The sequence below is a fragment of the Mesoplodon bidens genome (genome assembly GCF_964165515.1).
Source record: "Mesoplodon bidens genome assembly, chromosome: 11".
Classification (NCBI taxonomy): Eukaryota; Metazoa; Chordata; class Mammalia; order Artiodactyla; family Ziphiidae; genus Mesoplodon; species Mesoplodon bidens.
In genome coordinates, this window is record NC_138167.1 from 72,381,241 (window position 1) to 72,408,773 (window position 27,533).

Below are 27,533 nucleotides of genomic sequence, written 5' to 3' on the forward strand. Positions count from 1 at the left end.
GTAGTTATTTCCACTATTTTATCTTCCAGGTCACTTATCCGTTCTTCTGCCTCAGTTATTCTGCTATTGATCCCATCTATTTATTTATTTTTTTTTTCCGGTACGTGGACCTCTCACTGTTGTGGCCTCTCCCGTTGCGGAGCACAGGCTCCGGACGCGCAGGCTCAGCGGCCGTGGCTCACGGGCCTAGCCGCTCCGCGGCATGTGGGATCTTCCCGGACTGGAGCACGAACCCGTGTTCCCTGCATCAGCAGACGGACTCTCAACCACTGCGCCACCAGGGAAGCCCCCATCTATTTTTAATTTCATTTATTGTGTTGTTCATTGTTGCTTGTTTCATCTTTAGTTCTTTTAGGTCCTCGTTAAATGTTTCTTGCATTTTGTCTATTCTATTTCCAAGATTTTGGATCATCTTTACTATCATTATTCTGAATTCTTTTTCAGGTAGACTGCCTGTTTCCTCTTCATTTGTTATGTCTGGTGGGTTTTTATCTTGCTCCTTCATCTGCTGTGTGTTTTTCTGTCTTCTCATTTTGCTTATCTTACTGTGTTTGGGGTCTCCTTTTTGCAGGCTGCAGGTTTGTAGTTCCCGTTCTTTTTGGTGTCTGTCTCCAGTGGCTAAAGTTGGTTCAGTGGGTTTGTGTAGTTGTGTGGTTCAGTGTAGGCTTCCTGGTGGAGGGGACTAGTGCCTGTGTTCTGGTGGATGAGGCTGGATCTTGTGTTTCTGGTGGGCAGGTACACGTCTGGTGGTGTCTTTTGGGATGTCTGTGGACTTATGGTTTTAGGCAGCCTCTCTGCTAATGGGTGGGGTTGTGTTCCTGTCTTGCTAGTTGTTTGGCATAGGGTGTCCAGCACTGTAGCTTGCTGGTCGTTGAGTGAAGCTGGGTGCTGGTGTTGAGATGGAGATCTCTGGGAGATTTTCGTCGTTTGATATTATGTGGAGCTGGGAGGTCTCTTGTGGACCAGTGTTCTGAAGTTGGCTCTCCCACCTCAGAGGCACAGCACTGATTCCTGGCTGTAGCACCAAGAGCCTTTCACGGCTCAGAATAAAAGGGAGAAAAAGTTGAAAGAGAGAGGGAGAGGGAGGGAGGAAGGAAGGAGGGAAGGAAGGAAAGAAAGAAAGATACAATAAAGATAAAATAAAGTTATTTAAAAATAATTATTAAGAAAAAAATTTAAAAACAAAAAAATAGAACCCTAGGACAAATGGTGGAAGCAAGGCTATACAGACAAAATCTCACACAGAAGCATACACATACACACTCACAAAAAGAGGAAAAGGGAAAAAAAATCATAAATCTTGATCTCAAAGTCCACCTCCTCAATTTGGGATGATTCGTTGTCTATTCATGTATCCCACAGATGCAGGGTACATCAAGTTGATTGTGGAGCTTTAATCCGCTGCTTCTGAGGCTGCTGGGAGAGATTTCCCTTTCTCTTCTTTGTTCTCACATTTTCCGGGGCTCAGCTTTGGATTTGGCCCCACCTCTCCATGTAGGTCGCCGGAGGGTGTCTGTTCTTCGCTCAGACAGGACGGGGTTAAAGGAGCAGCTGCTTCCGGGACTCTGGCTCAGTCAGGCCGTGGGAGAGGGAGGGGTACAGAGTGCAGGGCGAGCCTGTGGCGGCAGAGGCCAGCATGATGTTGCACCAGCCTGAGGTGCGCCATGTGTTCTCCTGGGGAAGTTGTCCCTGGATCCCGGTACCCTGGCAGTGGCGGGCTGCACAGGCTCCCCGGAAGGGGCGTGTGGATAGTGATATGTGCTTGCACACAGGCTTCTTGGTGGTGGCAGCAGCAGCCTTAGCGTCTCATGCCCGTCCCTGGTGTCTGCGCTTTTAGCCGCGGCTCGCGCCCATCTCTGGAGCTCCTTTAAGCAGCACCCTTAATCCCCTCTCCTCACACACCAGGAAACAAAGAGGGAAGAAAAAGTCTCTTGCCTCTTTGGCAAGTCCAGACTTTTCCCTGGACTCCCTCCCGGCTAGCCGTGGTGCACTAACCCCCTGCAGGCTGTGTTCACGCCGCCAACCCCAGTCCTCTACCTGCACTCCGACCGAAGCCCGAGCCACAGCTCCCAGCCCCGCCCGCCCTGGCGGGTGAGCAGACAAGCCTCTTGGGCTGGTGAGTGCCAGTCGGCACCGATCCTCTGTGCGGGAATCTCTCTGCTTTGCCCTACGCACCCCTGTTGCTGTGCTCTCCTCCGCAGCTCCGAAACATCCCCCTCCGCCACCCGCAGTCTCCGCCCGTGAAGGGGCTTCCTAGTGTGTGGAAACCTTTCCTCCTTCACAGCTCCCTCCCACTGGTGCAGGTCCCGTCCCTATCCTTTTGTCTCTGTTTACTCTTTTTCCTTTTGCCCTACCCAGGTACGTGGGGACTTTCTTGCCTTTTGGGGGGTCTGAGGTCTTCTGCCAGCGTTCAGTAGGTGTTCTGTAGGAGCTGTTCCACGTGTAGATGTATTTCTGGTGTATCTGTGGGGAGGAAGGTGATCTCTGCATCTTACTCTTCTGCCATCCTCCCCTTGTCTCTCCTATAATTCTACTGGCACAAGGTGGCCATCCCTGGTTTCACATCAACATGATCTCGGGCACAAACCTCGTTTTTCCATTTTGTCTTTAAGTTACTTGTTGAAACAACTGGCCCGCCTTCTGCGTGACTGTCCTGGCTTCGGCTGCTGGGGCCCCTCCAGAGCCGGCAGCCTCAGTGAGGCCGTCCTCCCCTCGGGCTCCGGGGCAGTTTCGTGATGGTAGAGGGAAGAGGCCCTGAGCTGGGAGTTCCAGCTCTGCCTACTTGCCAAGTCTTTAATCTACATTGAGTTAATTTTTGTGTATGGTGTGAGATAGTGGTCCAGTTTCCCAGCACCATTTATTGAAGAGAGAGTGCCCTTTTCCCACTGTATGTTCTTGGCTCTGTGTTGTAAATTAACCATATGCGTGGGTTTATTTCCAGGCTGTTTATTTCATTGATCTGGGTATCTGTTTTTATGCCAGTATCATACTGTTTTGATTACTATAGCTTTGTAATATAGTTTGAAATCAAGAAGCATGTGCTTTTAGCTTTGTTCTTTCTCAAGATTTCTTTGGTTATTCAGGATCTTTTGTGGTTCCCCAGAAATTACAGGATTTATTTAACTTCTGTGAAAACTGCCATTTGAATTTTAACAAGGGTTGCATTGAAGATGTAGATTGCTTTGGTTAGTTCCTGCATTTCAATAGTATTCATCTCCTCCACAAGCACTGAATATCTTTCCACTTATTTGTGTCTTCAGTTTCAGCAGTGTCTTAGTTTGCAATGTATAGGTCTTTCACCTCCTTGGTTAAATTTATTCCTAGGTAGTTTAGTCTTTTTGATGCAGTTGTATATGGCATTGCTTTCTTAACTTCTTTTTCTGATAGTTGGTTATTGGTGTATAGAAATGCAACAGATTTCTGTGTACTGATTTTGTATCCTGCAACTTTATTCTAAATTTTTTAACAGAGTCTTTAGAATTTTCTATACATATTATGTCATCCACAAACAGTAACAATTGTACTGCTTTCTGATTTGGATTTTTATTTTTCCTAATTGCCCTGGCTAGGGCTTCCAATACTATGTTGAATAAAAGTGGTGAGTGGCAGCATCCCTGTCTTGTTCCTGATCTTAGATGAAAAGCTTTCAGCTTCTCACCACTGAATATGATGTTAGCTGTGGGCTTGTCATATATGTCCTTTATTATGTTGAGGTACATTCCCTCTATACCCACCTTTTTACCATAAATTGATATTGAATTTGTCATATGTGATTTTTTGCATCTATTGGATGATCCTATGAGTTTTATCTTTTTTTTTTTTTGGTTAATGTGGTGTATCATATTAATTGATTTGCAGATGTTGAACTATTCTTGCATCCTTGGGGTAAATCTGACTCGATCATGGTGTATGATCCTTTTAATGTATTGTTGAATCCAGTTTGTGCTAATAATGATATTTTGTGGATTTTCACATCTATATTAGGGATATTGGCCTTTAATTTTCTTGTGGCATCCTTGTCTGGTTTTGGTATCAGGGTAATGCTGGCCTTCTAAAATGAGTTTGGAAGTATTCCCTCCACTTATATTTTTTGGAAGAGTTTGAGGATTGGTATTAACTTTGGTATAATTCACCAGTGAAGACATCTGGTCCTGGACTTTACTGGGAGGTTTTTTTTTTTTTTTTTTTTTTTTTTGCGGTACGCGGGCCTCTCACTGTTGTGGCCTCTCCCGTTGCGGGGCACAGGCTCCGGACGCGCAGGCTCAGCGGCCATGGCTCACAGGCCCAGCCTCTCCGCGGCATGTGGGATCTTCCCAGACCGGGGCACGAACCCGTGTCCCCTGCATCAGCAGGCGGACTCTCAACCACTGCGCCACCAGGGAAGCCCTACTGGGAGGTTTTTGATTACTGACTCAACATTCTTACTAGTAATTGGTGTGTTCAGATTTTCTATTTCTTCATGATTCAGTCTTGGTAGTTGTCCAGTTTGTTGATGTACAGTGCTCACAGTAGTCTCTTATGATCCTTTGTATTTCTGGGGTATTGAGTTATAACCTTTCCCCTTTCAGTTCTGATTTTAAGTCCTCATCTCTCTTTTTTTCCCTTACTGAGTCAAGCAAAAGGTTTGTCAGTTTTATCTTTTCAAAAAGTAGCTCTTGGTTTCATTGATCTTTTCTATTGTCTTTTTAGCCTCTATTCCATTTATTTCCATGCTGATCTTTTTCCTTCTGTCTACTAACTTTGGGCTTTGTTCTTTTTCTAGTTCCTTGAGGTGTAAACTGAGGTCGTTTGTTTGAAATCTTTGTTTCTTGATGGTAGGCATTTATTGCTAAGAACTTTCCTCTTATAACTACCCTTGCTGCATCCCATAAATTATGGTATGTTGTATTTCCATTTTCATTGTTCTTTTGATTTCTTGACACATTAGTTATTCAATAGGATGTTGTTTAATCCTCACATATTTGTGAAATTTTCCAATTTTCTTCTTGTAACATGTCTAGTTTCATAACTGTAGTTAGAAAAGATGCTTTATATGATTTTAGTCTTCTTAAATTTATTGAGACTCATTTGTGGTATAACATGATCTATCCTGGAGAATATTCCATGTGTGCTTGAGAAGAATGTATTCTCTTGCTTTGGGTGGAATATTCTATATATGTCTGCTGAGTCCATCTGTTCTCATGTGTCATTTAAGGCTGATGTTTCCTTATTTTCTGTCTGAATGAGCTACCCATTGGTGAAAGTAGGGTACTAAAGTCTCCTACTAGTTATTGTATTGCTACTTCTCCTTTTAGCTCTTTTACCATTTGCTTTATTTATTCACCCAACATAAGGGTACCTAAATATTTATTTACAAATGTTATATCCTCTTGTTGGACTATCATTATGTAATGCCTCTTTTGTTTGGTAACACTGAATACTATGCTATGGACAAAAAAAGGCATGCCACTTTTAAGAGAGTAGCACTAAGAACACTTATAAGTAAGTCATGAGCACTAATTGGAGAACAGCTGGTCAGGAAAGTGTCCCAGAGGGGCCTGCCTGTGCTCATGGTCTACTGTGCAATCTTGGCCTAATTACCACTTTTCTAGGCCTGGGTTTACCTATCTTTTAAGATTAGAGGATTTTCCTCTCTTAAAATTCTATGAAGTACTACTTATTTTACAAACCTAGACTACCTGTGACAAATGGCATACTTAAGGAATTATTTTTAAAAAACCTTTTTTATTATCCCTTTCAAGAAATGCAAGTGGAGCCCTATAGACCACATGCTTGAAAGGTTAGCACAAAGACCAGCCCTGTTTGTTTGTGCTGCCACCACAGCTTCAGAGAGGAATGTCAGGCAATTTTGTTTCAGTCATTTTGATGGCTGCAGCAGGGAACACCTTTAGGCCAGCTTTAAAAAACTGAGTTAGGGTAAATAAAACAGGAAACTGTATGCTCTTCATTAAGACTCCATTGGTGTTGCTGAGCTCCTGCTCCCAAAAGGGCCACTAACAGATGAATTTCTTGTATTGCCGAGAACAAGCCTCTCTCGTCTTCCAAATGCTTCATTTACTAAAACATAAATAAATGGTTAAGAAGCCACCCTATCAGAAAACTAAGAACCTATAATATAAAGAGACTAAAATGTAGACATGAGCAATGAGGTTCTCCACCCTGTGATGGAGATTTTGTTTTGAAAAGTATATATTTAGCACTTTATAAATGGGTAAGTAACCAACTCAAAAGTCCAAGATAATGTCCTGAATGAAGTTTTAACTATGTTTTAAATTGGTCCTCCTTTTTAAAATACTTTACTTTCTTTGCCTTGTCCTGGATTTTATCAAATGCACCTTGATAACAGATGTCCAAGCCCTTATAACAGTGACTCTCTCCTTCCCTTATTGTACTTCTGATCGTTTCCTACCTTCATCTTTCTCTGTATCATGATCAGAATAGAACTTTTTGGATTTAGGACCCCAGTGGAGGGAACAATCAGGAAGTATTAGAAGGGAACAGAATGACCCCTTCGGGAAAGGTGGATTTTCTAGGAAGTAGTTGAAAAAAGCCAGATTTATTCACACTGCGAACTGGGAAGAGGAGGGCCATTCTTTGAGACCACACTATATATCCTTCCAGCTTTCCAATAAAATCTTTCGTTTTTAAAATTCAAATTTTGTCATAAAGATATTTAAAAATTATCTAAAGTGTGAAGACACATTTATTTGTGAACATGAACATTTCCAAATTACAATTTGATCTTATCTGTCTCCTAAGCAGACTGTACTAGAGGATGAACACTGGATCCACCTTCATTATCTCCTTAATGTATTCAAGCCACAGATTCTACTACTTTAGCCCTTATAGAACTCATCCAGAAAAAGCAGGAAATTAAGATTCTTACCTGAAGAGATTGTGCTTATATCCCAGACCCGAAGCCCTTCTTTCTGACCTCCAAAAGCATAAATAAATGGCAAATCAGGGCAACAGGAAGAACAGAAGAGAACTCCCTGAGAAGAGAATACAAAGTCAGTGAATTCAGTCTTTCCAGAAAGCTCTAATCTCAATCCCTACTCCTGTCTACAAGAACCTATGATTGGAATGGTTACTCAAAACCAACTCACCAGAATCTCTTTCAAGGCTCTTGCAAAGGTAGTTCAGTCAAGTTGGAAGAACTATCTCTACAATACAAAGCTGGACAAGTTCAGCATGATGGACATTCTGTGAGAACAGGTGTATGCTCTGACCACTCAGGTCTCTCATCTCCACTGTCATTCTAATAGGGATTTCCTAATTAATCTAATCTGCTAAATATTCCCAGAAACTTTAATTCTCCTTTTTAAGTAATGATGCTGATACCAGATGTCATTATTCAATCATTTAAAATTTCAGCTTTATTACTAGATAACATATGCATCATAGAAAATACAAAAAAGTATAAAAATCACTCTGAGATAACCAGCTGTTCATGTTTTGGGACAGGGTCTTCTAGATTTAAATATAAGCATTCAAAGACTTAAGTATTTAAATATGTGCATGGAATGATGCTATAAAAACTGCTCTGTAACCTGCCTTTCCACAGATATTTATATATATACACACATATACACAATTTTAAACAGCTGTGTGCAGTGTTTTATGTCTGCAATTTTTATAATTTAGTGCCTGGCATACAGTATATGCTCAATAAATATTTGATGAATGAATTATTGAATTCCAGTTATTATTGAATTCCAGTTATTTCTAAAACTCTTGCTACTATATAGTAATCAATTTCAGTGTAGAAGAACTAGTTATACAAAGAAGTAGGTGATAAACTGACCTCAACCCCTGTGGTGCCCTATAAAGGTTCAAGAATTTGAAAAAGAACAGATACATGTGTATGTATAACTGAATCACTTTACTGTATACCTGAAACTAACATTGTTAATCAACTGTACTCCAATACAAAATAAAAAGTTAAAAAAAAAAATGTGGCCATTCCACTTGTGTCCTTGAAAACCACCCCCTCATCATCCTTGTTTTCCCCAGCAACTGTTAATCATGGGAGTTGGAAAAGGAACCAGCTAGTCAATGATTTCTCCCCAAACTGTCCTAAGTTATAAAACTTCCACAAATTTGACTAAGCCCCAAATTAACCTCCCAACAAATCCATATTCTTTAGTGCAATGATTCCTAGAGAAAGACAAACGACAGATCAGAAACAGAAAAAAACCAAGATGCCCAGGGATATTCTTACCATTTTCATGTCCCTAGAGTGAACTAGGCTTGGCCTATCTCCTAATATGTCCCAGATCTTCACATACTTGTCCGCTGATGCAGTCACAAGACAGCCCTTGATTTGACTACTTAGATCAAGACCTAGAGGAAGATTAGTTCAGAGACTCTCACTTTGAGATAAATATACTTCATCATAGGTTAATAGAGATGAAAGAAACAGTATTCTTGCTCACCAGAAATTTCATCATTGTGTGCATTAAGTGTAAAAATTGGCTTATCTGAACGTGCATCCAAATTATATACAAAGCCGTCATCTGTACTGGCCTGGAAAGAGTAAAAGATGGGCAAGGTAATATTACATGACAATAAAACTTAGCAAATAGTATAAAAATTTAGTAAATAGTATAAATCATTGTGAAAATCAGCTATGTACCTGACTTACCTGAAGAGCTTATTACAAATTAACATGGACATAAAGAATTTACTTGTGGGTGGATAAGTCAAGTTGGTTCTTACAAGGACTAGTTTAGCTGACATGTCTATTAGGCAGTTGGATATGAGTATGAAGCTGTGGTAGTGATACAGACTGCAGAGATATGGAAGCACAGAGGTAGAAGTTACATCCACTGAGAACAGAGGAGATACACCCTGGGAGTGTATAATTAAGAGCACTGTGTTGAGGACAGAGACCTGGAGAGCACAGCCACTTACGGTACAGGCTGAGGAGGAGCTCACAGAAGTAAGAATCAAAGAGGGAGGAGGGAATAACAATGTTAAAGAAGCCAAGGAAAGAGGGGTTCTAAAGAAAGGAGTGACAATGCTGTCAATATTTTGGCAAAGAGATTTAATTAGATAAGGACTGAAAGGCAGATTACAGTTCCACGTTGAAGAAAGGAAGAGAAAATTTTGAAGGAATTAAGAGACCCAGTCAAGGACAGGAGACAAAAACTTGAGCCTATATTACAGGCCAAGGGCAACAGCCAGGACAGGAAAAAGGGAGGGGAAAAAAGGACAACTGATGCAGTCTTGAAGGTGGAGCTGCAGATGGGCATAAAAACAGAAGAGGGAGATCCCATCCTTTGAGACTGGAGGGAAAGAGGTAAACAATTTTATTTTGATTACTTTCCATTTCCCTAAATATTTGTGAATTTAGTACTGATAACCATTTGTTAGCAAATAACCTCAGGAAATATGTGTGCCTGCCTGCTGAGAGCCAAAGTACAGTACAACATTCAAATATAACTGGGACTTCACGCCTGGTAACTGTAAGATGAAATCTGGCTTAAGGGAGCTCAGCTGGGAACTGCATGCAACTCCGCACAGAGGAGATTAAATGTTCCCACAAGTGCAGGAAACTTAGTAAAATTGCTCACATATTTTAAGAAAGCTGTTTTTTAAAGAATTCCTTTCCTCATTTACAAAGCACTAGGTATTTGCTTTAGGAAAATTAGGCAATATATGGATGTATCACAATTTCTCTAATTAATCTTCCCTTCTGAATAAAAGCTGGGATTTTATTTTTCCATGGATTGAAATGTCAGTGGCATCTTTGGATCCTACATGGAAAACTGTTATCCTACAGATATTAAGGGTATTTACAAAATGATCGTAAACTTTCTATCTGGGAGATGGTGGTATATTAAGTGCTATATTAAGTAAATAGGCTAGCATTTGCATCACTGGAGCTCCATTTAAGTACTAATATATAAATAAAGGAATATTTTTTGGACTGCTTTAACCATTAAAAAACATAAAAAGAATATTACTCATGCTTAGTATTTCAAAGTAATTTTAAAATGATCAACTAATTACAACTAATAAAATGTGACACTTTGGAATGATTGGAAATTAGCAAAATCATTTCCATGTTCACTGTTTTTTTTGTGGCAAATCCATTGTTCTCTTATTAAAAATCTTTTTTTTTTTTTTAAAGAAAACTCAAACCCAAATACTTCACACTGTTAATACAGAAAAAGCTTTTCAGAGATTCTCTCTACAATGGAAGTAAAGAAAAATAGTCATTAATAACCTGATAAACAGTAATATGCACACTCTTACCAAAAAATGACAAGGTGAAAAGTGATTCCAAGTCACTCTCTCGATCTGCCCACTGAATCGCCACATTCGATGGCCTTCCTCTGGACTTCGGCAGTCATACAAAGCCACCGACCTGGATGTGTTCAGGCAAAGTTAGGGTTTTAAGAGTTCAATTTTCCTGTATGTTTTAGTTTATTTTTAATGAAATGGTAATAAAACAACACCATGAAATAAAGATCCAATTATTTAAAGCCTATTTTAAGTAGAAAAATCAACTCATCTGAAAGTAGAAGAGTTGATTTTTACTAATTGGTGGACTCTGGTCCTGTCACTTGAAGACACTGGTAGCTCTGGATGTCACAGTGGCCTTGACCTCCCCCAGACTGAATCCTCTACTTCCAAAATGAATCCTCTCTATTTCCAAAAGAACGGGACAATTTCTAATTTCCCCTTCCCCAGTAGTGCTCAGAGCCAGATAACTCACATCTCAGCCACATTTACTCTTGACAAGTAGGCTACTCTGTTGGGGGAACCGAAAACAGACTTTTGCAATTTTTGCATGAATCCCAACTAAAAAATGTAAATATAGGACTCTTCAAAAGGGTAAGGTATCAAAATAAAGACTGCAAGTTGGTTTCTGTTTCTACTAGCTACCTCTCATACCTTCAGACCCAATCTGTAAAAAGCACACATATGAGTGGAAACCCCCCTGTGGTTGACCACAGTGGTCCCAATTCTTCACCTCTCCCTACATCCAAGCCCTCTGTCGGTGATTTGACAGTTCCTCCCCTAAAGGCAGGGTTCATTTCCCACTCCATGTGACGTCTATTTTGGCCAAGAGTAAGAGAGACGTGTATTAGGTCTGAGCCCAGGTCTTAAGAGGCCTTGGTGTCTCTGCTTGTACTCCTGACCTTGCTATGGCAACAGGTGTGGGCCAGCCCACTGGTCCCAGGAAGATGTGAAACACGAGGAGGAGAGCCAGGTCTCCGGGCCCAGCCTAAACAAGCCAAGATGAGCAGAGCTACCAGCTGAATCTAGCCTCGATTAGCTCAACCCTGCAGGGGATAAGAAATAAATGTTCACTGCTTTAAGTCACTGAATTTTGGGATGGCTTATTTCACAGCAATGTCTAACTCATACACCCTCTAAAAAAATCAAAGTAGTTGCTAGTTAGGAACTACATTATAACAGAACCATATTCCCTTGCAGATTGAAAGGGTCAAGCTGAAAGGACAAATGAGTACTCCTACAAATTTAAACACATAAAAGCCTCAGTAATAAATTCTACCTGAGCATCAAGTGATACTTTCTGAATCAGTTCAAGAGGACAAAAATGACAGCAATAATTCCTGAAATGCTTTCTTACTTATCGTATGATCCAGAAATCAGAGTCTGTGCTTCAAATGGATGAAACTGGAGAGTCTGGACCTAAAAGGAAGAAACATAAATGAATAGATCAATGTTTGTTTTGGTTTGGTAAAACTGCCTTATACTTGGTGAGACCCAATTTGGCAGTGTTTCTACAGGTTTTTCCCCTTTGAAATGTAGTACTATTTAAAGAAACGTAAATGTACTGCATAATCAAAAGGACAAAACATACTTCCAAATAAAGGCTGACACTTAAAAGACACAATGCAGCATTTCCCAAAGTGTGCTTGGCAGTATACCTATGTCCCTCAAATGCTGAAGTATAATCAGAAGAAAAAATGGGAGCTGTCAAACTTACTAGGCAACTCCACACATTCTGGAAGTTTCACAATGTACATTAGCACATTAGATCCCTGGGTTCTGTAGTAACATCTGTTAAATTCTTTAACCCTATTTGGTGACTGATACCCCTTCATCCCTTTTTAGGAGACTGTAAAAATGCTGCAAAGCACTAATGTTCCTAGTCACTTCACCTTTCTGCACCCATTTTTGCATCTCTCAGGTGGGTAATTGTAACTATCACAAAGGGCTCTGTGAAGGATCCAGTGAGATAGCATGTCAAAGCACTTTGTAATTCACAAAAAGCCATATATAAATGTTTGGGATTATTTGTAGTCAATATATGTCTCACATTTTTTAGAATCTCTTTTATCCATTAAATCACCATACCTTGTCTGTATGTATGGCAAGGCTGGCTGCTGGTTTCCCCAAGGACATATCCCACAGAATAACAGTGTTATCAGCTGATGCACTGGCCAGTACATTTCTGAGAACGGGAGGAAACAAATCAGGTAATCTTTTAAAAATCAAGAGGATTACATGTAAGAATTCCATTTACAATACCATCAAAAAGAATAAAATACTTAGGAATAAATTTAACAAGAGAAAAGCAAGATTTTTAATATACTGAAAACAAGAAAAGATTGTTGAAGGAAATTAAAGAGTATCTAAATTAATGGAAGGTCATTTCATGCTCACGGACTGGAAGGCTTAACATTAAGACAGAAATATTGCCAACTACAGATTGATTTATAGATTCAACCACAATCCCAGCTGACCCTTTTGCAGAAAACTGAATGCTGGTTTTAAAATTGATATGGAAATGCAAGGGACCCAGACTAGTCAAAATAATCTCGAAAAAAGGAGAGCAAGTTGAAAAGTTCACAGTTCCTGATTTCAAAACTGACTGAAAAACAACAGTAATCGTAACAATGTGGTACTGGCATAGGACAGACATACAGAATAGAAGAGTCCAGAATTAAAGCCTCAAATTTATGTTCTTGTGTTCACTGGTTTTTGACAAGGGTGCCAAGAGCATTCGTTCTTTGTTCAATAGGGAAAAAAACAGTATCTTCAACAAATGACTCAGGGTCAATTGGATATTCTACAGCAAAAAAAAGAAGATAGAGCCCTACCTCACACTATACACAAAAAGTGATTCAAAATAGATCATAGGTCTACTAAACATAACAGCTAAAACTCTAAAGCACTCAAAAAAAAAAAAAACCCAAAAAACCCCAGGTATAAATCTTCCTGACAATGGGTTAGGCAATGGTTTCCTAGATATGACACCAAAAGCAAAAACAAAAGAAATAAACTGGATATCATCAGCATGAAAAACTTTTGTGTTGCAAATAAGACTACTAAGAAAGTGAAAACACAACCCACAGGAGAAGATATTTGTAAATCATATATGTGATAAAGTGCTTGTATCTAGAATACATAAAGAACTCCCAACCAAATAATAAAAAAGACAAACCCAATCAGAAGATGGGCAAAGGATCTGAACAGACATTTCTCCAAAGAAGATATACAAATGGCCAATGAACAGGTGAAAAGATGCTCAACACCATTAGTCATTAGGGCAATGAAAATCAAAAAAACGGGATACCGGGCTTCCCTGGTGGCGCAGTGGTTGAGAATCTGCCTGCCAATGCAGGGGACACAGGTTCGAGCCCTGGTCTGGGAAGATCCCACATGCCGCGGAGCAACTAAGCCAGTGAGCCACAGCTACTGAGCCTGCGCGTCTGGAGCCTGTGCTCCGCAACAAGAGAGGCCGTGACAGTGAGAGGCCCGCGCACCGCGATGAAGAGTGGCCCCCGCTCCCCGCAACTAGAGAAAGCCCTCACACAGAAATGAAGACACAACACAGCCAAAAATAAAATAAATTTATTAAAAAAAAAACAAAACGGGATACCACTTCCTACTCGCAAGATGGCTATAATGAAAAAGACAGACAAGGGCTAGCAAGATGTAGAGAAACTGGAACCCCCCTACATTGCTGGTGGGAATGTAAATGGTAGAGACACTACCATATGACCTAGCAATTAAACTCTTAGGTATGTATCCAATAAAATGAAAACATATGTCCATGCAAAAACTTGTTCATGAATGTTCACAGCAGAATTATTCATAATAGGCAAAAACAAACTAAATGTCCATTAACTGGTGAATGGATACACAAAATGTGGTATATCCATACAAGAGAATATTATTCAGCAATAGAAAATGATGTACTGATATATGCTGCAGCATGGATGGACCTTGAAAACATTATGCTAAGTGACAGAAGCCAGATATATATGGCCATGTATTATTATATGATTCCATTTCTAGGAAATGTCCAGAATAGGCAAATCCACAGAGACAGAAAGCATGAGTAGCTACCAGGGGCTGGAGGGACAGGAGAACGAGGAGTGACTGCTAATGAGTATGGCATGGTTTTTGGACTGATGAAAATGTTATGGAATTAGACAGTGGTGATGGCTGCATAACTTTGTGAATCTACTGAAAACTACTGAATTATATACTTTAAAAGAGTGGATTTTATGACATGTGTACTTGCTAGGTCATATAGTATGAATTACATCTCAACTGTTTTTTTTTTCTTCCTTAAAAAAGAGCATTAAATGCTATTAACAGAAGAAACCCGATATGTCTACCTCTTAGGGATCAAGTGCTAATAATGTAGTTCTACAGCGGAACACAGGCTTTAGGGCCCAGAAAACCTGAAATGGAGTCTTGGTGTTGCCACTTGCCTGCCAATGAGAATGAAACAACCAACCTCAAAGAGCTGCTATGCAAGAACCTGGCTGAGTAACTGGGACATAGCAGGCCCTTGATAAATGTTAGCTGCCTCCTAAAAATACAGATACTCCTGAAATTGAAAGCTCATTCTTCAACATCGAACTTTACCACGGCTCAACACAAAATTAGGCCATTAGTGACAGTCATGTTTTTGTTCAGAAAACCAATATACTGTTGAAATAAAATGCTGATGGACTCATTTTCAGACATTATTTCCTCAATAAATTACTTCCACTATACAAACTACTTTCAGTTTTGTAACTCACATTTCAGTGATACATGCAAGGTCTCCTAGGAGGATCATGTATATTCAGGTCATGCTAGCCTTTTTCTACCATTAAGTCCCACATACAGGTCACAATGTTTTAAGTCCTTAGCATTTTATAAATTAAATATTAATTTAAATTCCCAGTATCTAGTTTATTTATATTCTATGTCTCCCAACAGCAAAAAGTTAAAATTCCACAGTACATTTTTCATCCCAGTCATTCCAAAAATATCTGAGATTCCTCCCACATTAAAGTTCTTATTGTGTGAGACTAAAAAAACAAAAACAAAACTTCTGAACACTCCAACCGCAAGAAGAGCACTCCAACAAGAGTATGAATTAGCAGAGAACATGCATTTTTTTTTTTCCTGGGAGGATTTTACTAGAAACCAAGGGCCCCACCAGTAACAAGGGCAACATGTTATTCCTCACCATAATCCTGAACTCTGTGCACCAGAGTATGGGACATATTTTAAAGCATACTGCACCTTTTCAGTAAAGAAAGGGGAAAGGAGAACCAAAATCTAAAGTAAGATTGGGAAAGGAGAGTGAAGGAGCAAAGAAATGTGTGGCACTGAAGTTAGAGATGTGAGTGCAGATGGGGAAGGAAGGGAGTACGCGGGTGCTGATAAGGATCTAAATGGAACCAACTGTGGGTGGGGAAAGGAACTGACCAGTCAGTTGGAATACTGAGGAGAGTTGTTCCATTAGAAAGACCTTTCAGTTGCTCAAAGTAAGAGTTGCTATATAAGAATTTATAAATAAAACTGGGTTTCTAAAAGCATGGTACACTCATTATTAGATCTCTTAGTTATCTGCCCATTCGTCAGGGTCAGGGCCAATTCAAGCAAAACCCGAACAACTGCCTGTAGCCCGGCAGCAAGAGATTCATCTGGGGAAGCTTTGAAAATAAAAACAAAAACAGCAACAGATTCTTGGGCCCCTGCTCCAGAACGACTGACTCAATCTTGGGGGATTAGAGACTAGGACTTGTACTTTAAAGGGTTACCCAGAAGTTTCTGATTTGCAGCTATGTTTGGGAAATACTAACCTAAACAACTTTCTCAGGTCCATTTCCCCAAATAGTTGTAACTCTGAAAAGGTCTGAATACAAACAAGATAGGATATCCCTCAGTAAGCCAGCACTCTGGGATCTTCCTTAGAATGCTCACAATTATAAAGTGTCCAGTGTAATAGAAATGCTTTAAAAAAAAGTGCCCTGGGTAATCCAGTTTGTTCTTACCCCCCTTAAGTAAGCTGTACTCAACCTAATGCTTACCTCCCTTGCCTTAGCAGCCCCTCAAAACAACTACACTATTAGGAAAATGGCCCCTTTGAAGTAATTGTTGTTTAAGGATAAGTATGAAAAATATGTGGATGACATGCAAAAGAATTAAGGTGAACCCTTACCTTACACAGTATAGAAAAATTAACTCAAAATGGATCAAAGACTTAAACTTAAGAGCTAAAACTATAAAACTTTTAGGGGAAAATCTTCATGACAATGGATTTGGCAATGATTTCTTGGCTATAATACTAAAAGCACAGGCAACAAAAGTAAAAATGAACTGTACTACATCAAAATGAAAAACTTCTGTGCATCAAAGGACACTTCAATAGAGTTAAAGGCAACCAATCGAATGGAGGAAAATATTGGCACATCATATATCTCATAAGAGATTAACATTCAGAATAAAGAACTCACACAACTCAACAACAAAAAACCAAACAACCCAACTGAAAAATGGACAAAAAGACTTGGATAGACATATCTCCAAAGAATATATAAAAATGGCCAATAAGTCCTTGAAAAGATGATCAACAGCACTAATCATTAGGGAAATGCAAATCAAAACTGCAATGAGGGCTTCCCTGGTGGCGCAGTGGTTAAGAATCCTCCTGCCAATGCAGGGGACACGGGTTCAAGCCCTGGTCTGGGAAGATCCCACATGCTGCGGAGCAACTAAGCCCGTGCGCCACAACTATTGAGCCTGCGCTCTAGAGCCCACGAGCCACAACTACTGAGCCCACGCGCCACATCTACTGAAGCCCGCACACCCTAGAGCCTGTGCTCTGCAACAAGAGAAGCCACCGCAGTGAGAAGCCCACGCACCGCAACGAAGAGCAGCCCCTGCTCGTGGCAACTAGAGAAAGCCCGCGCACAGCAACGAAGACCCAACACAGCCAAAACTAATAAATAAATAAATGATAATAATATAAAATAAATTTAAAAATTTATATTAAAAAAAACTGCAATGAGATACCACATCACACCTGTTTGGATGGCTATTATGAAAACAACAATAACAAAAACAGAAGGTATCAAGTGATGGAGAGGATGTGGAAAAACTGGAACCCTTGTGCACTGCTGGAGGGGAGGTAAATGGTGCAATTGCTGTAGAAAACAGTATGGTGGTTCCTCAAAAAGGTAAACATAGAACTACCATTAGATCCAGCAATTCCACTTTTGGCTATATATTCAAAAGAACTGAAAGCAGGGACTCTAACAGATACACGCAAACCCATGTTATTTATATCTGTGTCAATAACAGCAGCATTGTTCACAAAAGCCAAGACGTGGAAGCAACCCAGGTGTCCATCAACAGATGGATAAACAAAATATGGCATATATGCACAATGGAATATTATTCAGCCTTAAAAGGAAAGAAAATGCTACAACTTTTGCTAAGTGAAGTAAGCCAGTCACAAGAGGACAAATACTGTATGATTCCACTTATAAGAGGGAGACGCAAGAGGGAGGAGATATGGGGATATATGTATATGTATAGCTGATTCACTTTGTTATAAAGCAGAAACTAACACACCATTGTAAAGCAATTATACTCTAATAAAGATGTTAAAAAAAAAAAAAAAAGTACCTGGAGGAGTCAACTCATAGAGACAGAAAGTAGAACGGTAGTTACTAGGGCCTGGGGGGAGCAGGAAATGGGGAGTTATTGTTTAATGGGCATATAGTTTCAGTTCTGGAAGATGAAAAGGTTCTGGAGTTGAATGGTGGTAATCGTTTTGCACAACAATGTGCAAAAATGTCCAATGATCTGTATACCTAAAAGTGGTTAAAATGGTAATGTTACATAAATTTTACCACAGTTGAAAAAATATATATAAAGAACACGTGGATGAGATGTGAAAACTAAATGAAGTGAGAAAAACGTCTTCCCTGAAGAAACAATTCTACTGCACCACTGGCACTGCAGTACATACTGTTTCTCCCCAGTGGTATTAGAGAGGAGGGCACTTGGCCCCCAAATATGTAATGAGCATCTACTAAGTGAAGAGCTGGCAGGTGATGCTGGGAGGTGCAAGGATACAGACAGCAGAGCTCCTGCCTTCCAGCAGCTTGTACTGCAGGAAAAAAAAATAAAACGTGGACACAAAGATGCGAAACTCACAATGTAGAGAGATAAGTGTAGACAAGAGGTAAAATCACGATGGTTACCGTCTTTAACAATCCTGCAAATGGTATTTTTTACCTGATCAGCTTATTCCAAGAAAGGTCAAGGACAGCATCGGTATGCCCATCTGCTGAGGAATTCTGTAATAGTTGTTTAATTACTTTTGGTATTAAAGTACACCCCCAAATAAAATTGGTATATTAATTTGTAAGATTCTTTAAACCTTATTTTGATTTTAAGTAAACTTGCCCAAATATCTAGGGAAAGAAACACCTTTTCCTCCTCTTGAGAGACGTGATAAATGTTCTTTACAGGAAAGAAACTATAGTGGTTCTTAATCTAGGTGCTATAATTCTACAGGTCAATCCCCACCCCACCCATCTCTCCCCCACCAAAAACCTGGCAGTTTTAAAAGCTACAGGAATACATGGATATTTAGAATTCAACATACTCAAGGCTAAATAGAAATACTTTAAAAGTTCAAAAATAGCATTTTAGTGTGAATAGCTACTCTATATGAAGGAAGATCATAATCTTAAGAGTAATTTGTTTTGTGTAAGGATGAATAACGTGCCAGTGGAGGTTTTATATAATCAGAAGTCAATTTTTCTTTGGATGGGCTTTGCAAAACTAGAAACTAGAGTAACTTCATAATTACCTGTCCTATTTCACCAAAAGTGTCTAATTGTAAAAGTACATGTTCCCATCCCCCGTCCCCAGCCCCAAAAACCTCTCTGTTTGTCATCAGAGTTTAAATATCTATTAGCTTGTTTACCTTCTTTCCTTTCTTTTTCTTCTTTTTTGATAGCTTACTTCCAAGTGTAAAGACTGGCTCCAAAGAGTCCACTATATCAAGGTCCCACACTTCAATAACGGGGGTCATGTTTCCCACAGCAATGTAATTTCCTACAGGAGATGATATACTTATGATTTAAAATACAACTCCTAATGAAATACATTACACTTCAGATAAACTGTGTCATGGCTTAGAGCAGTTTCTCTCAAACTTTCGTATGTGTGTACACCACCTGAATGTTGTTAAAATGCAGATTCAGTTTCAGGTCTTGGGTGGGGCCCCAAAACTGCATTTCTAACTGGCTCCCAGGTGATGGCAATGCTGTGCTGCCGGTCCTCAGACCACAATTTGAATAACAAGGGCCTCCCCGTCCCAGGGTCCTCACTTATGTCATGAGAAAACCCTTCCTACCTTCGTAGACTGTTGTGAGGATGAGGATTTGATTAGATCATGAATGTGAACAAGCTTTGCAAACCAGATGTAAGGTCTGAGTATTAACAGTTTTGATGCTTGTTAAGAAGTATGCAGGGGCAACTAGTACTGTGCAGCTGTGGCCAAAGGGACTAACACGAGAGCCCAATTCTTTCTTCATTTTGGTTTACCTTGATGATTTCTGAAAAGGGTCATGCACTAAACTCTAGCTGGTACCATCAGACACACCATGCCAGTGTATAGGTTTGGGTTTTTAGGAGACCTTCACACAGTTCTGCAGACCCAAAGCTTCCAGGCCCTGTCCTTCTGCCTACAGGGGAGCAGCAACCTCCTTAGCCTGTCCAAAGTCTGGAGACACACAGACCCAAAACAATTAAGTGACTGTGTTTGGAGAACTATATAACTTCATAAAATAACACTAACTTCATAAACCATCAATAATTATGAAAACATTCATACAGAATAGGTAACTTATGTGGCTAGGAAAAATACATAGGAGTAGAACCATTGAGCAATCTCAAGTTTTCTAATTACCAGTTGAATCATCCGGGCTAGGATCGAAATTCAGCCATTCCACACTCAAAGGGTATGCAGACAAGAGGATATCATGGTGGACATAAAAAGAATCTTCTTCTCGATTATAAACTGAGAAGATTGGGAAAAGAGAATTTATTACATCAGAATGAGAAATCAGATCCCACTCAAAAGAAAAGATTCTCCCTTTTAAACCTATGGGAGACACTTGATTAAAGTGAGACATATTTTATGACATTAAAGACATTCCAAAGTATTTACTGCTCGGCAGAAATTTTTCATGTCAAATATATTCCCAGCACCTGGTGTGCCCCAAAGGGGAACAGGAACACTGACAGAGAATTGACATCTGCCTGAATACTCCATCTGCATGTTCCCCGGCTAAAATGGTCCTACCTTCTGGTTCACCAATTACAGAAAACAAAAGAGAGGTCTCCCTAAGAAGTACTTCATTATTACTTTATCTTTTAAAGGTCTATCTGGCCATAAGTAAAGAAGAACAAATCAGCACTGGAGAGAAATAACTCATATTTAGAAGTCTAAATGCCTGTCAAAAATTGCTTCTTTAATATTTATTGTTAAAATCAATAAGAAGTCTTTTAAAAATTACATAATGAAACACTGATAAAAATAGAGCCCAAGTACTCAGAAATTTCCCCCAATATGTTTACTAGAAAGAAGCAATGTTAAGACAAGCTAAGGATTTTAAAAAAATTCTTCAGACCACTGCATCTGGGACAGATCTTGGGATCAGCAGATTCCACGTAATGCTCCGTCACATCACTTTATGGTAAGAATGTGTTCAAAATGATTAGGTTGTGGGCCTGCAAGAACCTCAACTATGGTCAATGTGCTCAGCTTACATTTTAAATAAAAATGATGATGATGCCTTAAAATAATCTTCTTTTATCCATGTCAGCTTATTATTCAGATTTGATTTAGAGTGCAATTTTGAAATTATTCTTGAACAGAGATACACTAGGTAATCTGGAGATTCACACCAAATCCAAATAAAATACATCGTTGATGACCTAACCTAGAACAACGTAGGAATACAACTGCTTTACTTCAACTTCTCAGCTCCTGTCTAATGCTCACGAGATTCAAAGGAAGGACTACAGTAAATTCTCAAATAAGAATGCATAAAAATCAACGATGACAAACCGTAATAGTTGCAATTTTTTGAAATTAGAATTGGTCTTTTAAAAATTCCATCATCATGATTTACATTTGAAATATGTAAATAGTTCAAAGATAATTAGGAGAGTAACTTCACATTCACGTATTTGCTATTTAAAGTCTTTTTGACTTTATAAATAGATCACAATGGGCCATGGAATAAAAATGGCCTGATTGATAGGCTTCCTGAGGGCAGTCTTAAAGACCGTGAAGAAATCCAAGCTAAAAAATGGAGTAAAACATTAAACCCAAGGGTTTTAATTTTCAAACTGTATAACTGTGTTTCCTATAAGAGAAGGCATTAGCCTATTAATCTCTTTAAAGCTTCAAAATTTTAAGACAGATGAACAGAAGAGTGTTGGGGAAGGAGAGTATCTGGGCACGAATGGACCTGTCCGAGGATGTGTGCACACAGGAAGGGGCAAAAAAAAGAAAAAGGGAAAATATGGAGGCAGAATATTCCAAACATCTTAAAGGTCTATTTTAAGAAAATAGTCATTAATGTTTGTTGAATTAATAAATATCAACATTAAGAAATATCTGATTTAAGAATTCCAATAAAAAAGAAAAATTCAAATCGTTGCCTACTTCAGATTCAAAGTACAGCTGACCCTTGAACAATGCAGAAGTTAGGGATGCTAACCCTTTGCACAGTAGGAAATCTCTGTATAACTTATAGTCCACCCTCTGTATCCCAACCAAACTCACATCGTGTAGTATTGCAGTATTTACTATTAACAAAAGTCTGCATATAAGTGGATCTATGCAGTTCAACCCCGTGTTGTTCAAGGTTCAACTGTATTCACCTCTGGCTTTAGTGCAAACGTTCTCTGCACTCAGAAAGGTGACCAAAATGTTTTGGTCTCTGAAGAAAAATGTGGGCCTCTATGCTGAAGTTTTATGAAAAGAATAAAATGTTTTGCAAAAGGGGGTCTATTTGAAATGACTCTGAAAAAAAGCAGGATAAATTATATTGAGTGTAGTCTTTGCCACATAAAGAAAAAACAGCCAGAAAGCAAACTGGAGTAAAGAGCCAGGGTAAAAAGTTACCTCAGGGTAATGAGATTATAATTTTTTCTTGCATTTTAAAATAGTTTTACTTCCAGGTTTTGTCCATTGAGGGGAAGAAGTTAAAAACTGGCAAAAATGTTTAAACAAAAGATTAAAAAAACCCAGTTAGAACCTTCCAGGTGACCTATTTCCATAAGTAAAGTCAAGTACCAAACTAACACATTGGACTACACATGCCCAGGCACAATAACCAGGAAGTCTGATTTAACTAGGTAACCAACTTAAATGAAATACAGAAGGATCTGGTGCTTAGAAATCCATAATAGTTACTATGATGGTTATTTTAGTATCACTTAAGTAGAAAACTTTTTAGTAAGGGATGTATCCCACTTACCATGTACCTCTAAATTGCACTGGTCCTGTTCAGCTCGGCCACAAACTATGAGATTGTCATTGGGCTTAATCAAGAAATCTTCACGTTCGTACTGCTCCTAAGTGGAGAGAGAAAAAGTCATTGACTAGAATCAGATATTTGGGAAGGTTTTTCAAACACTTAAGGAGCATAATTAGAAAAGCCATAAAGATATTTACCGTATCTTTCAGAGTAACATAAGGATCTTGATCATTACTCCCATAGACTGTAAGACCCAAAAGAGATTCACCAAGAGTTTCAGTATCTGTAAGAATTCATAAAACAAAATGAGTAAAACAGTCATTTTGACAAAAGCATTTTTCCTAAGGCATCCCATCTTTAGACTTAGATCCAACCATCTATTTCGTAACGAACACTGGATCATCCACAGTTGGGAAAGGAAATAGTGGATAATAATAAATAGGAGTTTAAAAGCCATTTATATTTGGCCCTGGAATGCACATCTGATAGTCTTGGAATACACAGTCTTCCATTAAAAGAATCAAATCAAACCAATGTTAGAACTCTGCTCAGATCCTCTAGTTTGCTCCTTGTAATCATTATTCAAAAGTGCTACAGAGAGGTGGCTTCGCAGACCTGGAAATAAATAGGTCCCTAAAACACTGGTATCAACACAATAAATTAAGGGTTGCTTGGTCAAATAAAATTGAACAATGATGAGTCTCATAAAGTTAAATAGGTTTCTTTATTGCAAGATGTCTCATAACCACTGATATGCTAACTTGCCTAATGAATCTGAAAGAGAGGATACTACACGCCCTTTTCACCAAACTTACCCCAAAATGGCATTCTTTTATGGCACGTCTGCAAAGGTGACATAGAGTAGACCACGAACAACATGGAACTCAGGAGAAGGAAGATACTCTTAATTTTCAGGAGAAGCTACTTTAAGGAAGCAGGGCTAATACGTCTTAAACATCTGACAGGCAACAGAGACGGGAATCTCTACTGGGTGAGAAAGAGTCAATACTCTGCAAGGTATAGAGAGTATCAGGGAGCAGTGTCTGACTGGCTTTTCTCCAGGCTGGTTAGCTCTTCCTTCTCTGTATTCCCATGGCACTCTGTCCTGGTAGGATGGAAGCCAACCCAGAGGGGCCCACAACCCAGAGTCCAATGGCAAAAACTATCCTCTGCATCTAGTGAAGTACACTGAAAAGCATGAAGGCTTTAGAGCCAGAGAATGTTCAAACCTCAGCTCCATTAATCACCAGCTGCATGATACTGGCAAAGTTATTTCATCTCTGTAAGCCTGTTTTCTCTTCTGTAAAATGGAGGTAATAATTCCTCTCTCATTGCAGGTAAAGAAAAATGAATTACAGATTATCATAACCACTACTTGCAATAAAACATACCATACTAACATTTTTTTTGTTTTTTAGATCTTAGAGGGTTGAACTGATTTTTTAAATCAGTTTAGGAAACATGCTGTCTTCCTTGAGCCCGATTATTTGACTGACAAAAAGGCCAACAGATTCTCAGAGTAAAGCTTTGATGGAACACTAGAAGCATGATCTAACGCACTGAGTTTGTGATTAAAAACCAGTAGAAGTGGGTGAATTCTAACCTGGGTCACCTTCCTCATCATATTTGTCTAAGGCGTACTCGGCCAGCTCATCATCATCCAGCGTCCTGTCATCCTCTGGGTCGCCATCCTCCAGGGGCTCCTGAGGTCGGGCCTGGGTACGGGCACTCTGCATGCCATCTTCTGTAGGATCACCTGTCTCCTCTTCATCACTGCCACCTTCTTCTCTATGCCAATGAAAAAATAAAAAGTAAAAAGATCACCCAAAAGGCACCGTTCAATAACAAGACCGCCTTGTCGTCATCGTTTAAGATTTACATTTCATCTGGACTTTACTACAGGCGTCAACATCCCAAAACTTACTGTAATTTTTCCTTTGCTTCAGCAATGAGACGTTTCACTTCTTCTTTACTAAGCTCTACCTATAAAAGACCAAACATTTCATTATGATATATTTAAGGAAATCATTATAAGCCTTTGAAGTTTACAAACTAATATAAAACATAGCTTCAAAAGACATCAAAAGTCCAATGGAATTTTCACAGGTCCTTACAAATTAAGATCCTTCTCACCTAAAACTGTTAAAAAAAATCATGTTCGGTCTACCTCTCCAGTCTTTTTCAAAAAAGACGGACTTGTATAAACTGGCTTCTACGAAACCCCCTCTCATTTTCTTCCACTTACCCCAACTCCTTGGCCGCTTCTCCCCATTCTTCCTGTGGAGATTCCTAAACAAACCACCCATGCCTTGGTCCTCTGCTCTCTCCCCTGGTCCCCGCCAAGTATTCACGCATTACGCTGTTACTTCCTTGCACAGCTCATTCATTCTCAAGACGAAAGCCACCAACTCTGAACAGATTACTCCAAACTTTCCCTTCTCTAGCCCTGTATACTGCAGTTCCACTTTTCCAACTGCCTATAAGACTCTCCACTTGGACATCCTGTTCAAAACTGAAGTCATTCTCTTTACTTAAAAACTGGCATTCCCTCACCTAATCAATGCTTCAGTACCTTTTTTTTTTTTTTTTTTTGCGGTACGCGGGCCTCTCACTGTTGTGGCTTCTCCCGTTGTGGAGCACAGGCTCCGGACGCGCAGGCTCAGCGGCCATGGCTCACGGGCCCAGCCGCTCCGCGGCATGTGGGATCTTCCCGGACTGGGGCACAAACCTGTGTCCCCTGCATTGGTAGGCGGACTCTCAACCACTGTGCCACCAGGGAAGCCCCGCTTCAGTACCTTTTAAAAACGCCCGTATCACTGCTAAACTGTAAGCTCCTTGTCACTGTGTGTTCTGCCCATGGTAGGGATACCTGATGATAGATGATGAATCAAACAATCATGCAGTTTGTACTAAAAGGCCTTTAATAATAGGGAAATCCTCTTGGGTGATGACATTCTGTTAGCTCCAGAAACTAAAGGTTCTTAAGTTTAATCAAAAGATACTTACTTTTCTAATTTCTCTTACTGATTTGAGTTTTCCTTCCTGGGACTTGGTAGAATAAATTCCATCTCTTCTTCCTATGAACTCTTCAAGCAATGGCTCCCAATTTGTCTGCACACTAGGATCACATGGGGAACCTTTTCACAAGTTCAGGCTCTACTGCAGGCTAATTAAATCACAACACTTGGGAGCAGGTATTTTTTTAAGCTCCACAAGTGGTTCCAATGTGTAGACATGTTTGGAAATCACTGTCTTCAAGTATTTGAAAGGCTGTATGTTCCTTTTAAACAACAACTCTTACCTCCTTCAATAATTTTTAATATGAGGTGGTTTCCCGTCCCTATTCTACATATACCGCACTGAATGCCTACTGTGAGCCAAACACTGGAGAAACTGGTGAACAAAAGTCTGTGCCCTGTTGAAATTGGCTCAATAACATTGAAACAAACACTCCCCCGTCCCTACTTCTTTCGTAGCATTTATTCCCACTGACATAGTATTATATATGCACGTATCAACTCCATAAAGGCAGGGACTTTTCCTGTTTTGTTCATGCCTATCCCAGGACCCTGAACAATGCCTAGCACAGAGAAAGCGCTTCGTAAGTATCTGCTGAATAACTTAAGTAATCTTCTCCTCTTCTACAGACTCAGTCTCTCACTCCTGTAGGCTTTCCCTTCATGACGTGTCGCGTTTACCTCGCATCCCCACTGCCACATCAACATCTCACTTGGACTACTGCGAGAAATTCCTAATTCAACTCCCAGCCTCACGACACCGTGGTCTCCATACCAGCTTTTCTACACCACAGCTTTCATCCAGTTTATTCCTCTAAACGCCGAGCGGAGGGGTGGAAAGTGGAGTTTCACATATGTGCCCCCTCTTCGCATTATGTCTGGAAACGCACTGGGGTGGTGGGAGACGACGTGGTGTCGTCAGGAAGGCTCTGGGGGAGCTCCCCTTCCGAGCAACACCCCGCCCCCTTCCAGCCCGTGAGGTCCACGAGTTTGCGGACTGGGGGTGGGGCTGGGCTTGGGGGAAGGGACCGTGAGGAGGCGGGGCCCCCGATCCCAGGCCCAGGAGTCCCAGACCCTCGGAGCCGCAACCCTAATCACGACAAACAGGCCACAGCCGGCCTCACCCCGCCAGTCCCACCAGCCGCGCCAGGGCCGCGCGTTCCGGGTCCAGATCCCCAGGTGGGGCTGACTCAGGGTGCTGCAAAGAGGCCGCTCCCCCTACCTCGGAGCGACCAGGCCTCACCTTGTCTGGCGTCTCTTTGGCCACGCCGCAGCGGACCCAGGCCACACACGTCACCTGGCGGCTGCGGTTCATCGTCCTCGGCGCAGCGACGCCTCAAGCTAAAGACTTGGCCCCAGCGGGTCTCGAAGCCCCGCCGCGCTCGGGTCCACACGCCCCGCGACGGGCTCCCGGAGGCGCCTCGGTAAAGCACAGGCGCGAGGCGCTGGTTTCTGTGGCGTCGGCGCCCGCTTCTGACGTCATTCGAAGGCGCCTAAACGGGAAAGGGGTGGGGAAAGGGCTGGAAGCTGAAGCAGCTGGGCGAGGAATCTACGTGGGCTGGACTGTGCTGTGTGGGATGATGTGAATGGGCTATACAGGACACCTGTGACGGTGTCTGCAGGCTTCGTGGAAGCAATGACTAAATAAGTGAAAATGGAACTGTAGGGATCAGAGGCAAATTTCCACCGACCTTTATTTTGCCTCCATTGACTAAAAGCTGACAAATGGTAG

The 27,533-nt window shown here is 40.5% G+C and overlaps 1 protein-coding gene across 1 annotated transcript; it reads right to left on the reverse strand.

The window, feature by feature from the left end:
- Positions 1–5,704: 5,704 nt before the first annotated feature.
- Positions 5,705–27,264, reverse strand: PWP1 (PWP1 homolog, endonuclein). Its single transcript, XM_081248701.1, has 15 exons — positions 27,045–27,264; positions 24,709–24,767; positions 24,388–24,572; positions 22,982–23,067; positions 22,785–22,881; positions 20,201–20,311; positions 19,214–19,344; positions 18,517–18,578; positions 12,337–12,433; positions 11,606–11,667; positions 10,261–10,372; positions 8,436–8,526; positions 8,222–8,343; positions 6,887–6,992; positions 5,705–6,057 (listed from the first exon to the last, which is right to left on the reverse strand). Exons 1-15 carry the CDS (start codon positions 27,114–27,116, stop codon positions 5,948–5,950), a joined length of 1,503 nt encoding a protein of 500 aa, XP_081104827.1. The 5' UTR covers positions 27,117–27,264; the 3' UTR covers positions 5,705–5,947.
- Positions 27,265–27,533: the final 269 nt, after the last annotated feature.

Coding starts and splice junctions, on each gene's coding strand:
- PWP1 (XM_081248701.1), bottom strand. CDS start 27,116: ATGAACCGCAGCCGCCAGGTGACGTGTGTGGCCTGGGTCCGCTGCGGC. Junction 11,668..12,336: donor TTGCCATACATACAGACAAG/GTATGGTGATTT, acceptor TCTTCCTTTTAG/GTCCAGACTCTCCAGTTTCA. Junction 10,373..11,605: donor ATTTCTGGATCATACGATAA/GTAAGAAAGCAT, acceptor GAACACATCCAG/GTCGGTGGCTTTGTATGACT.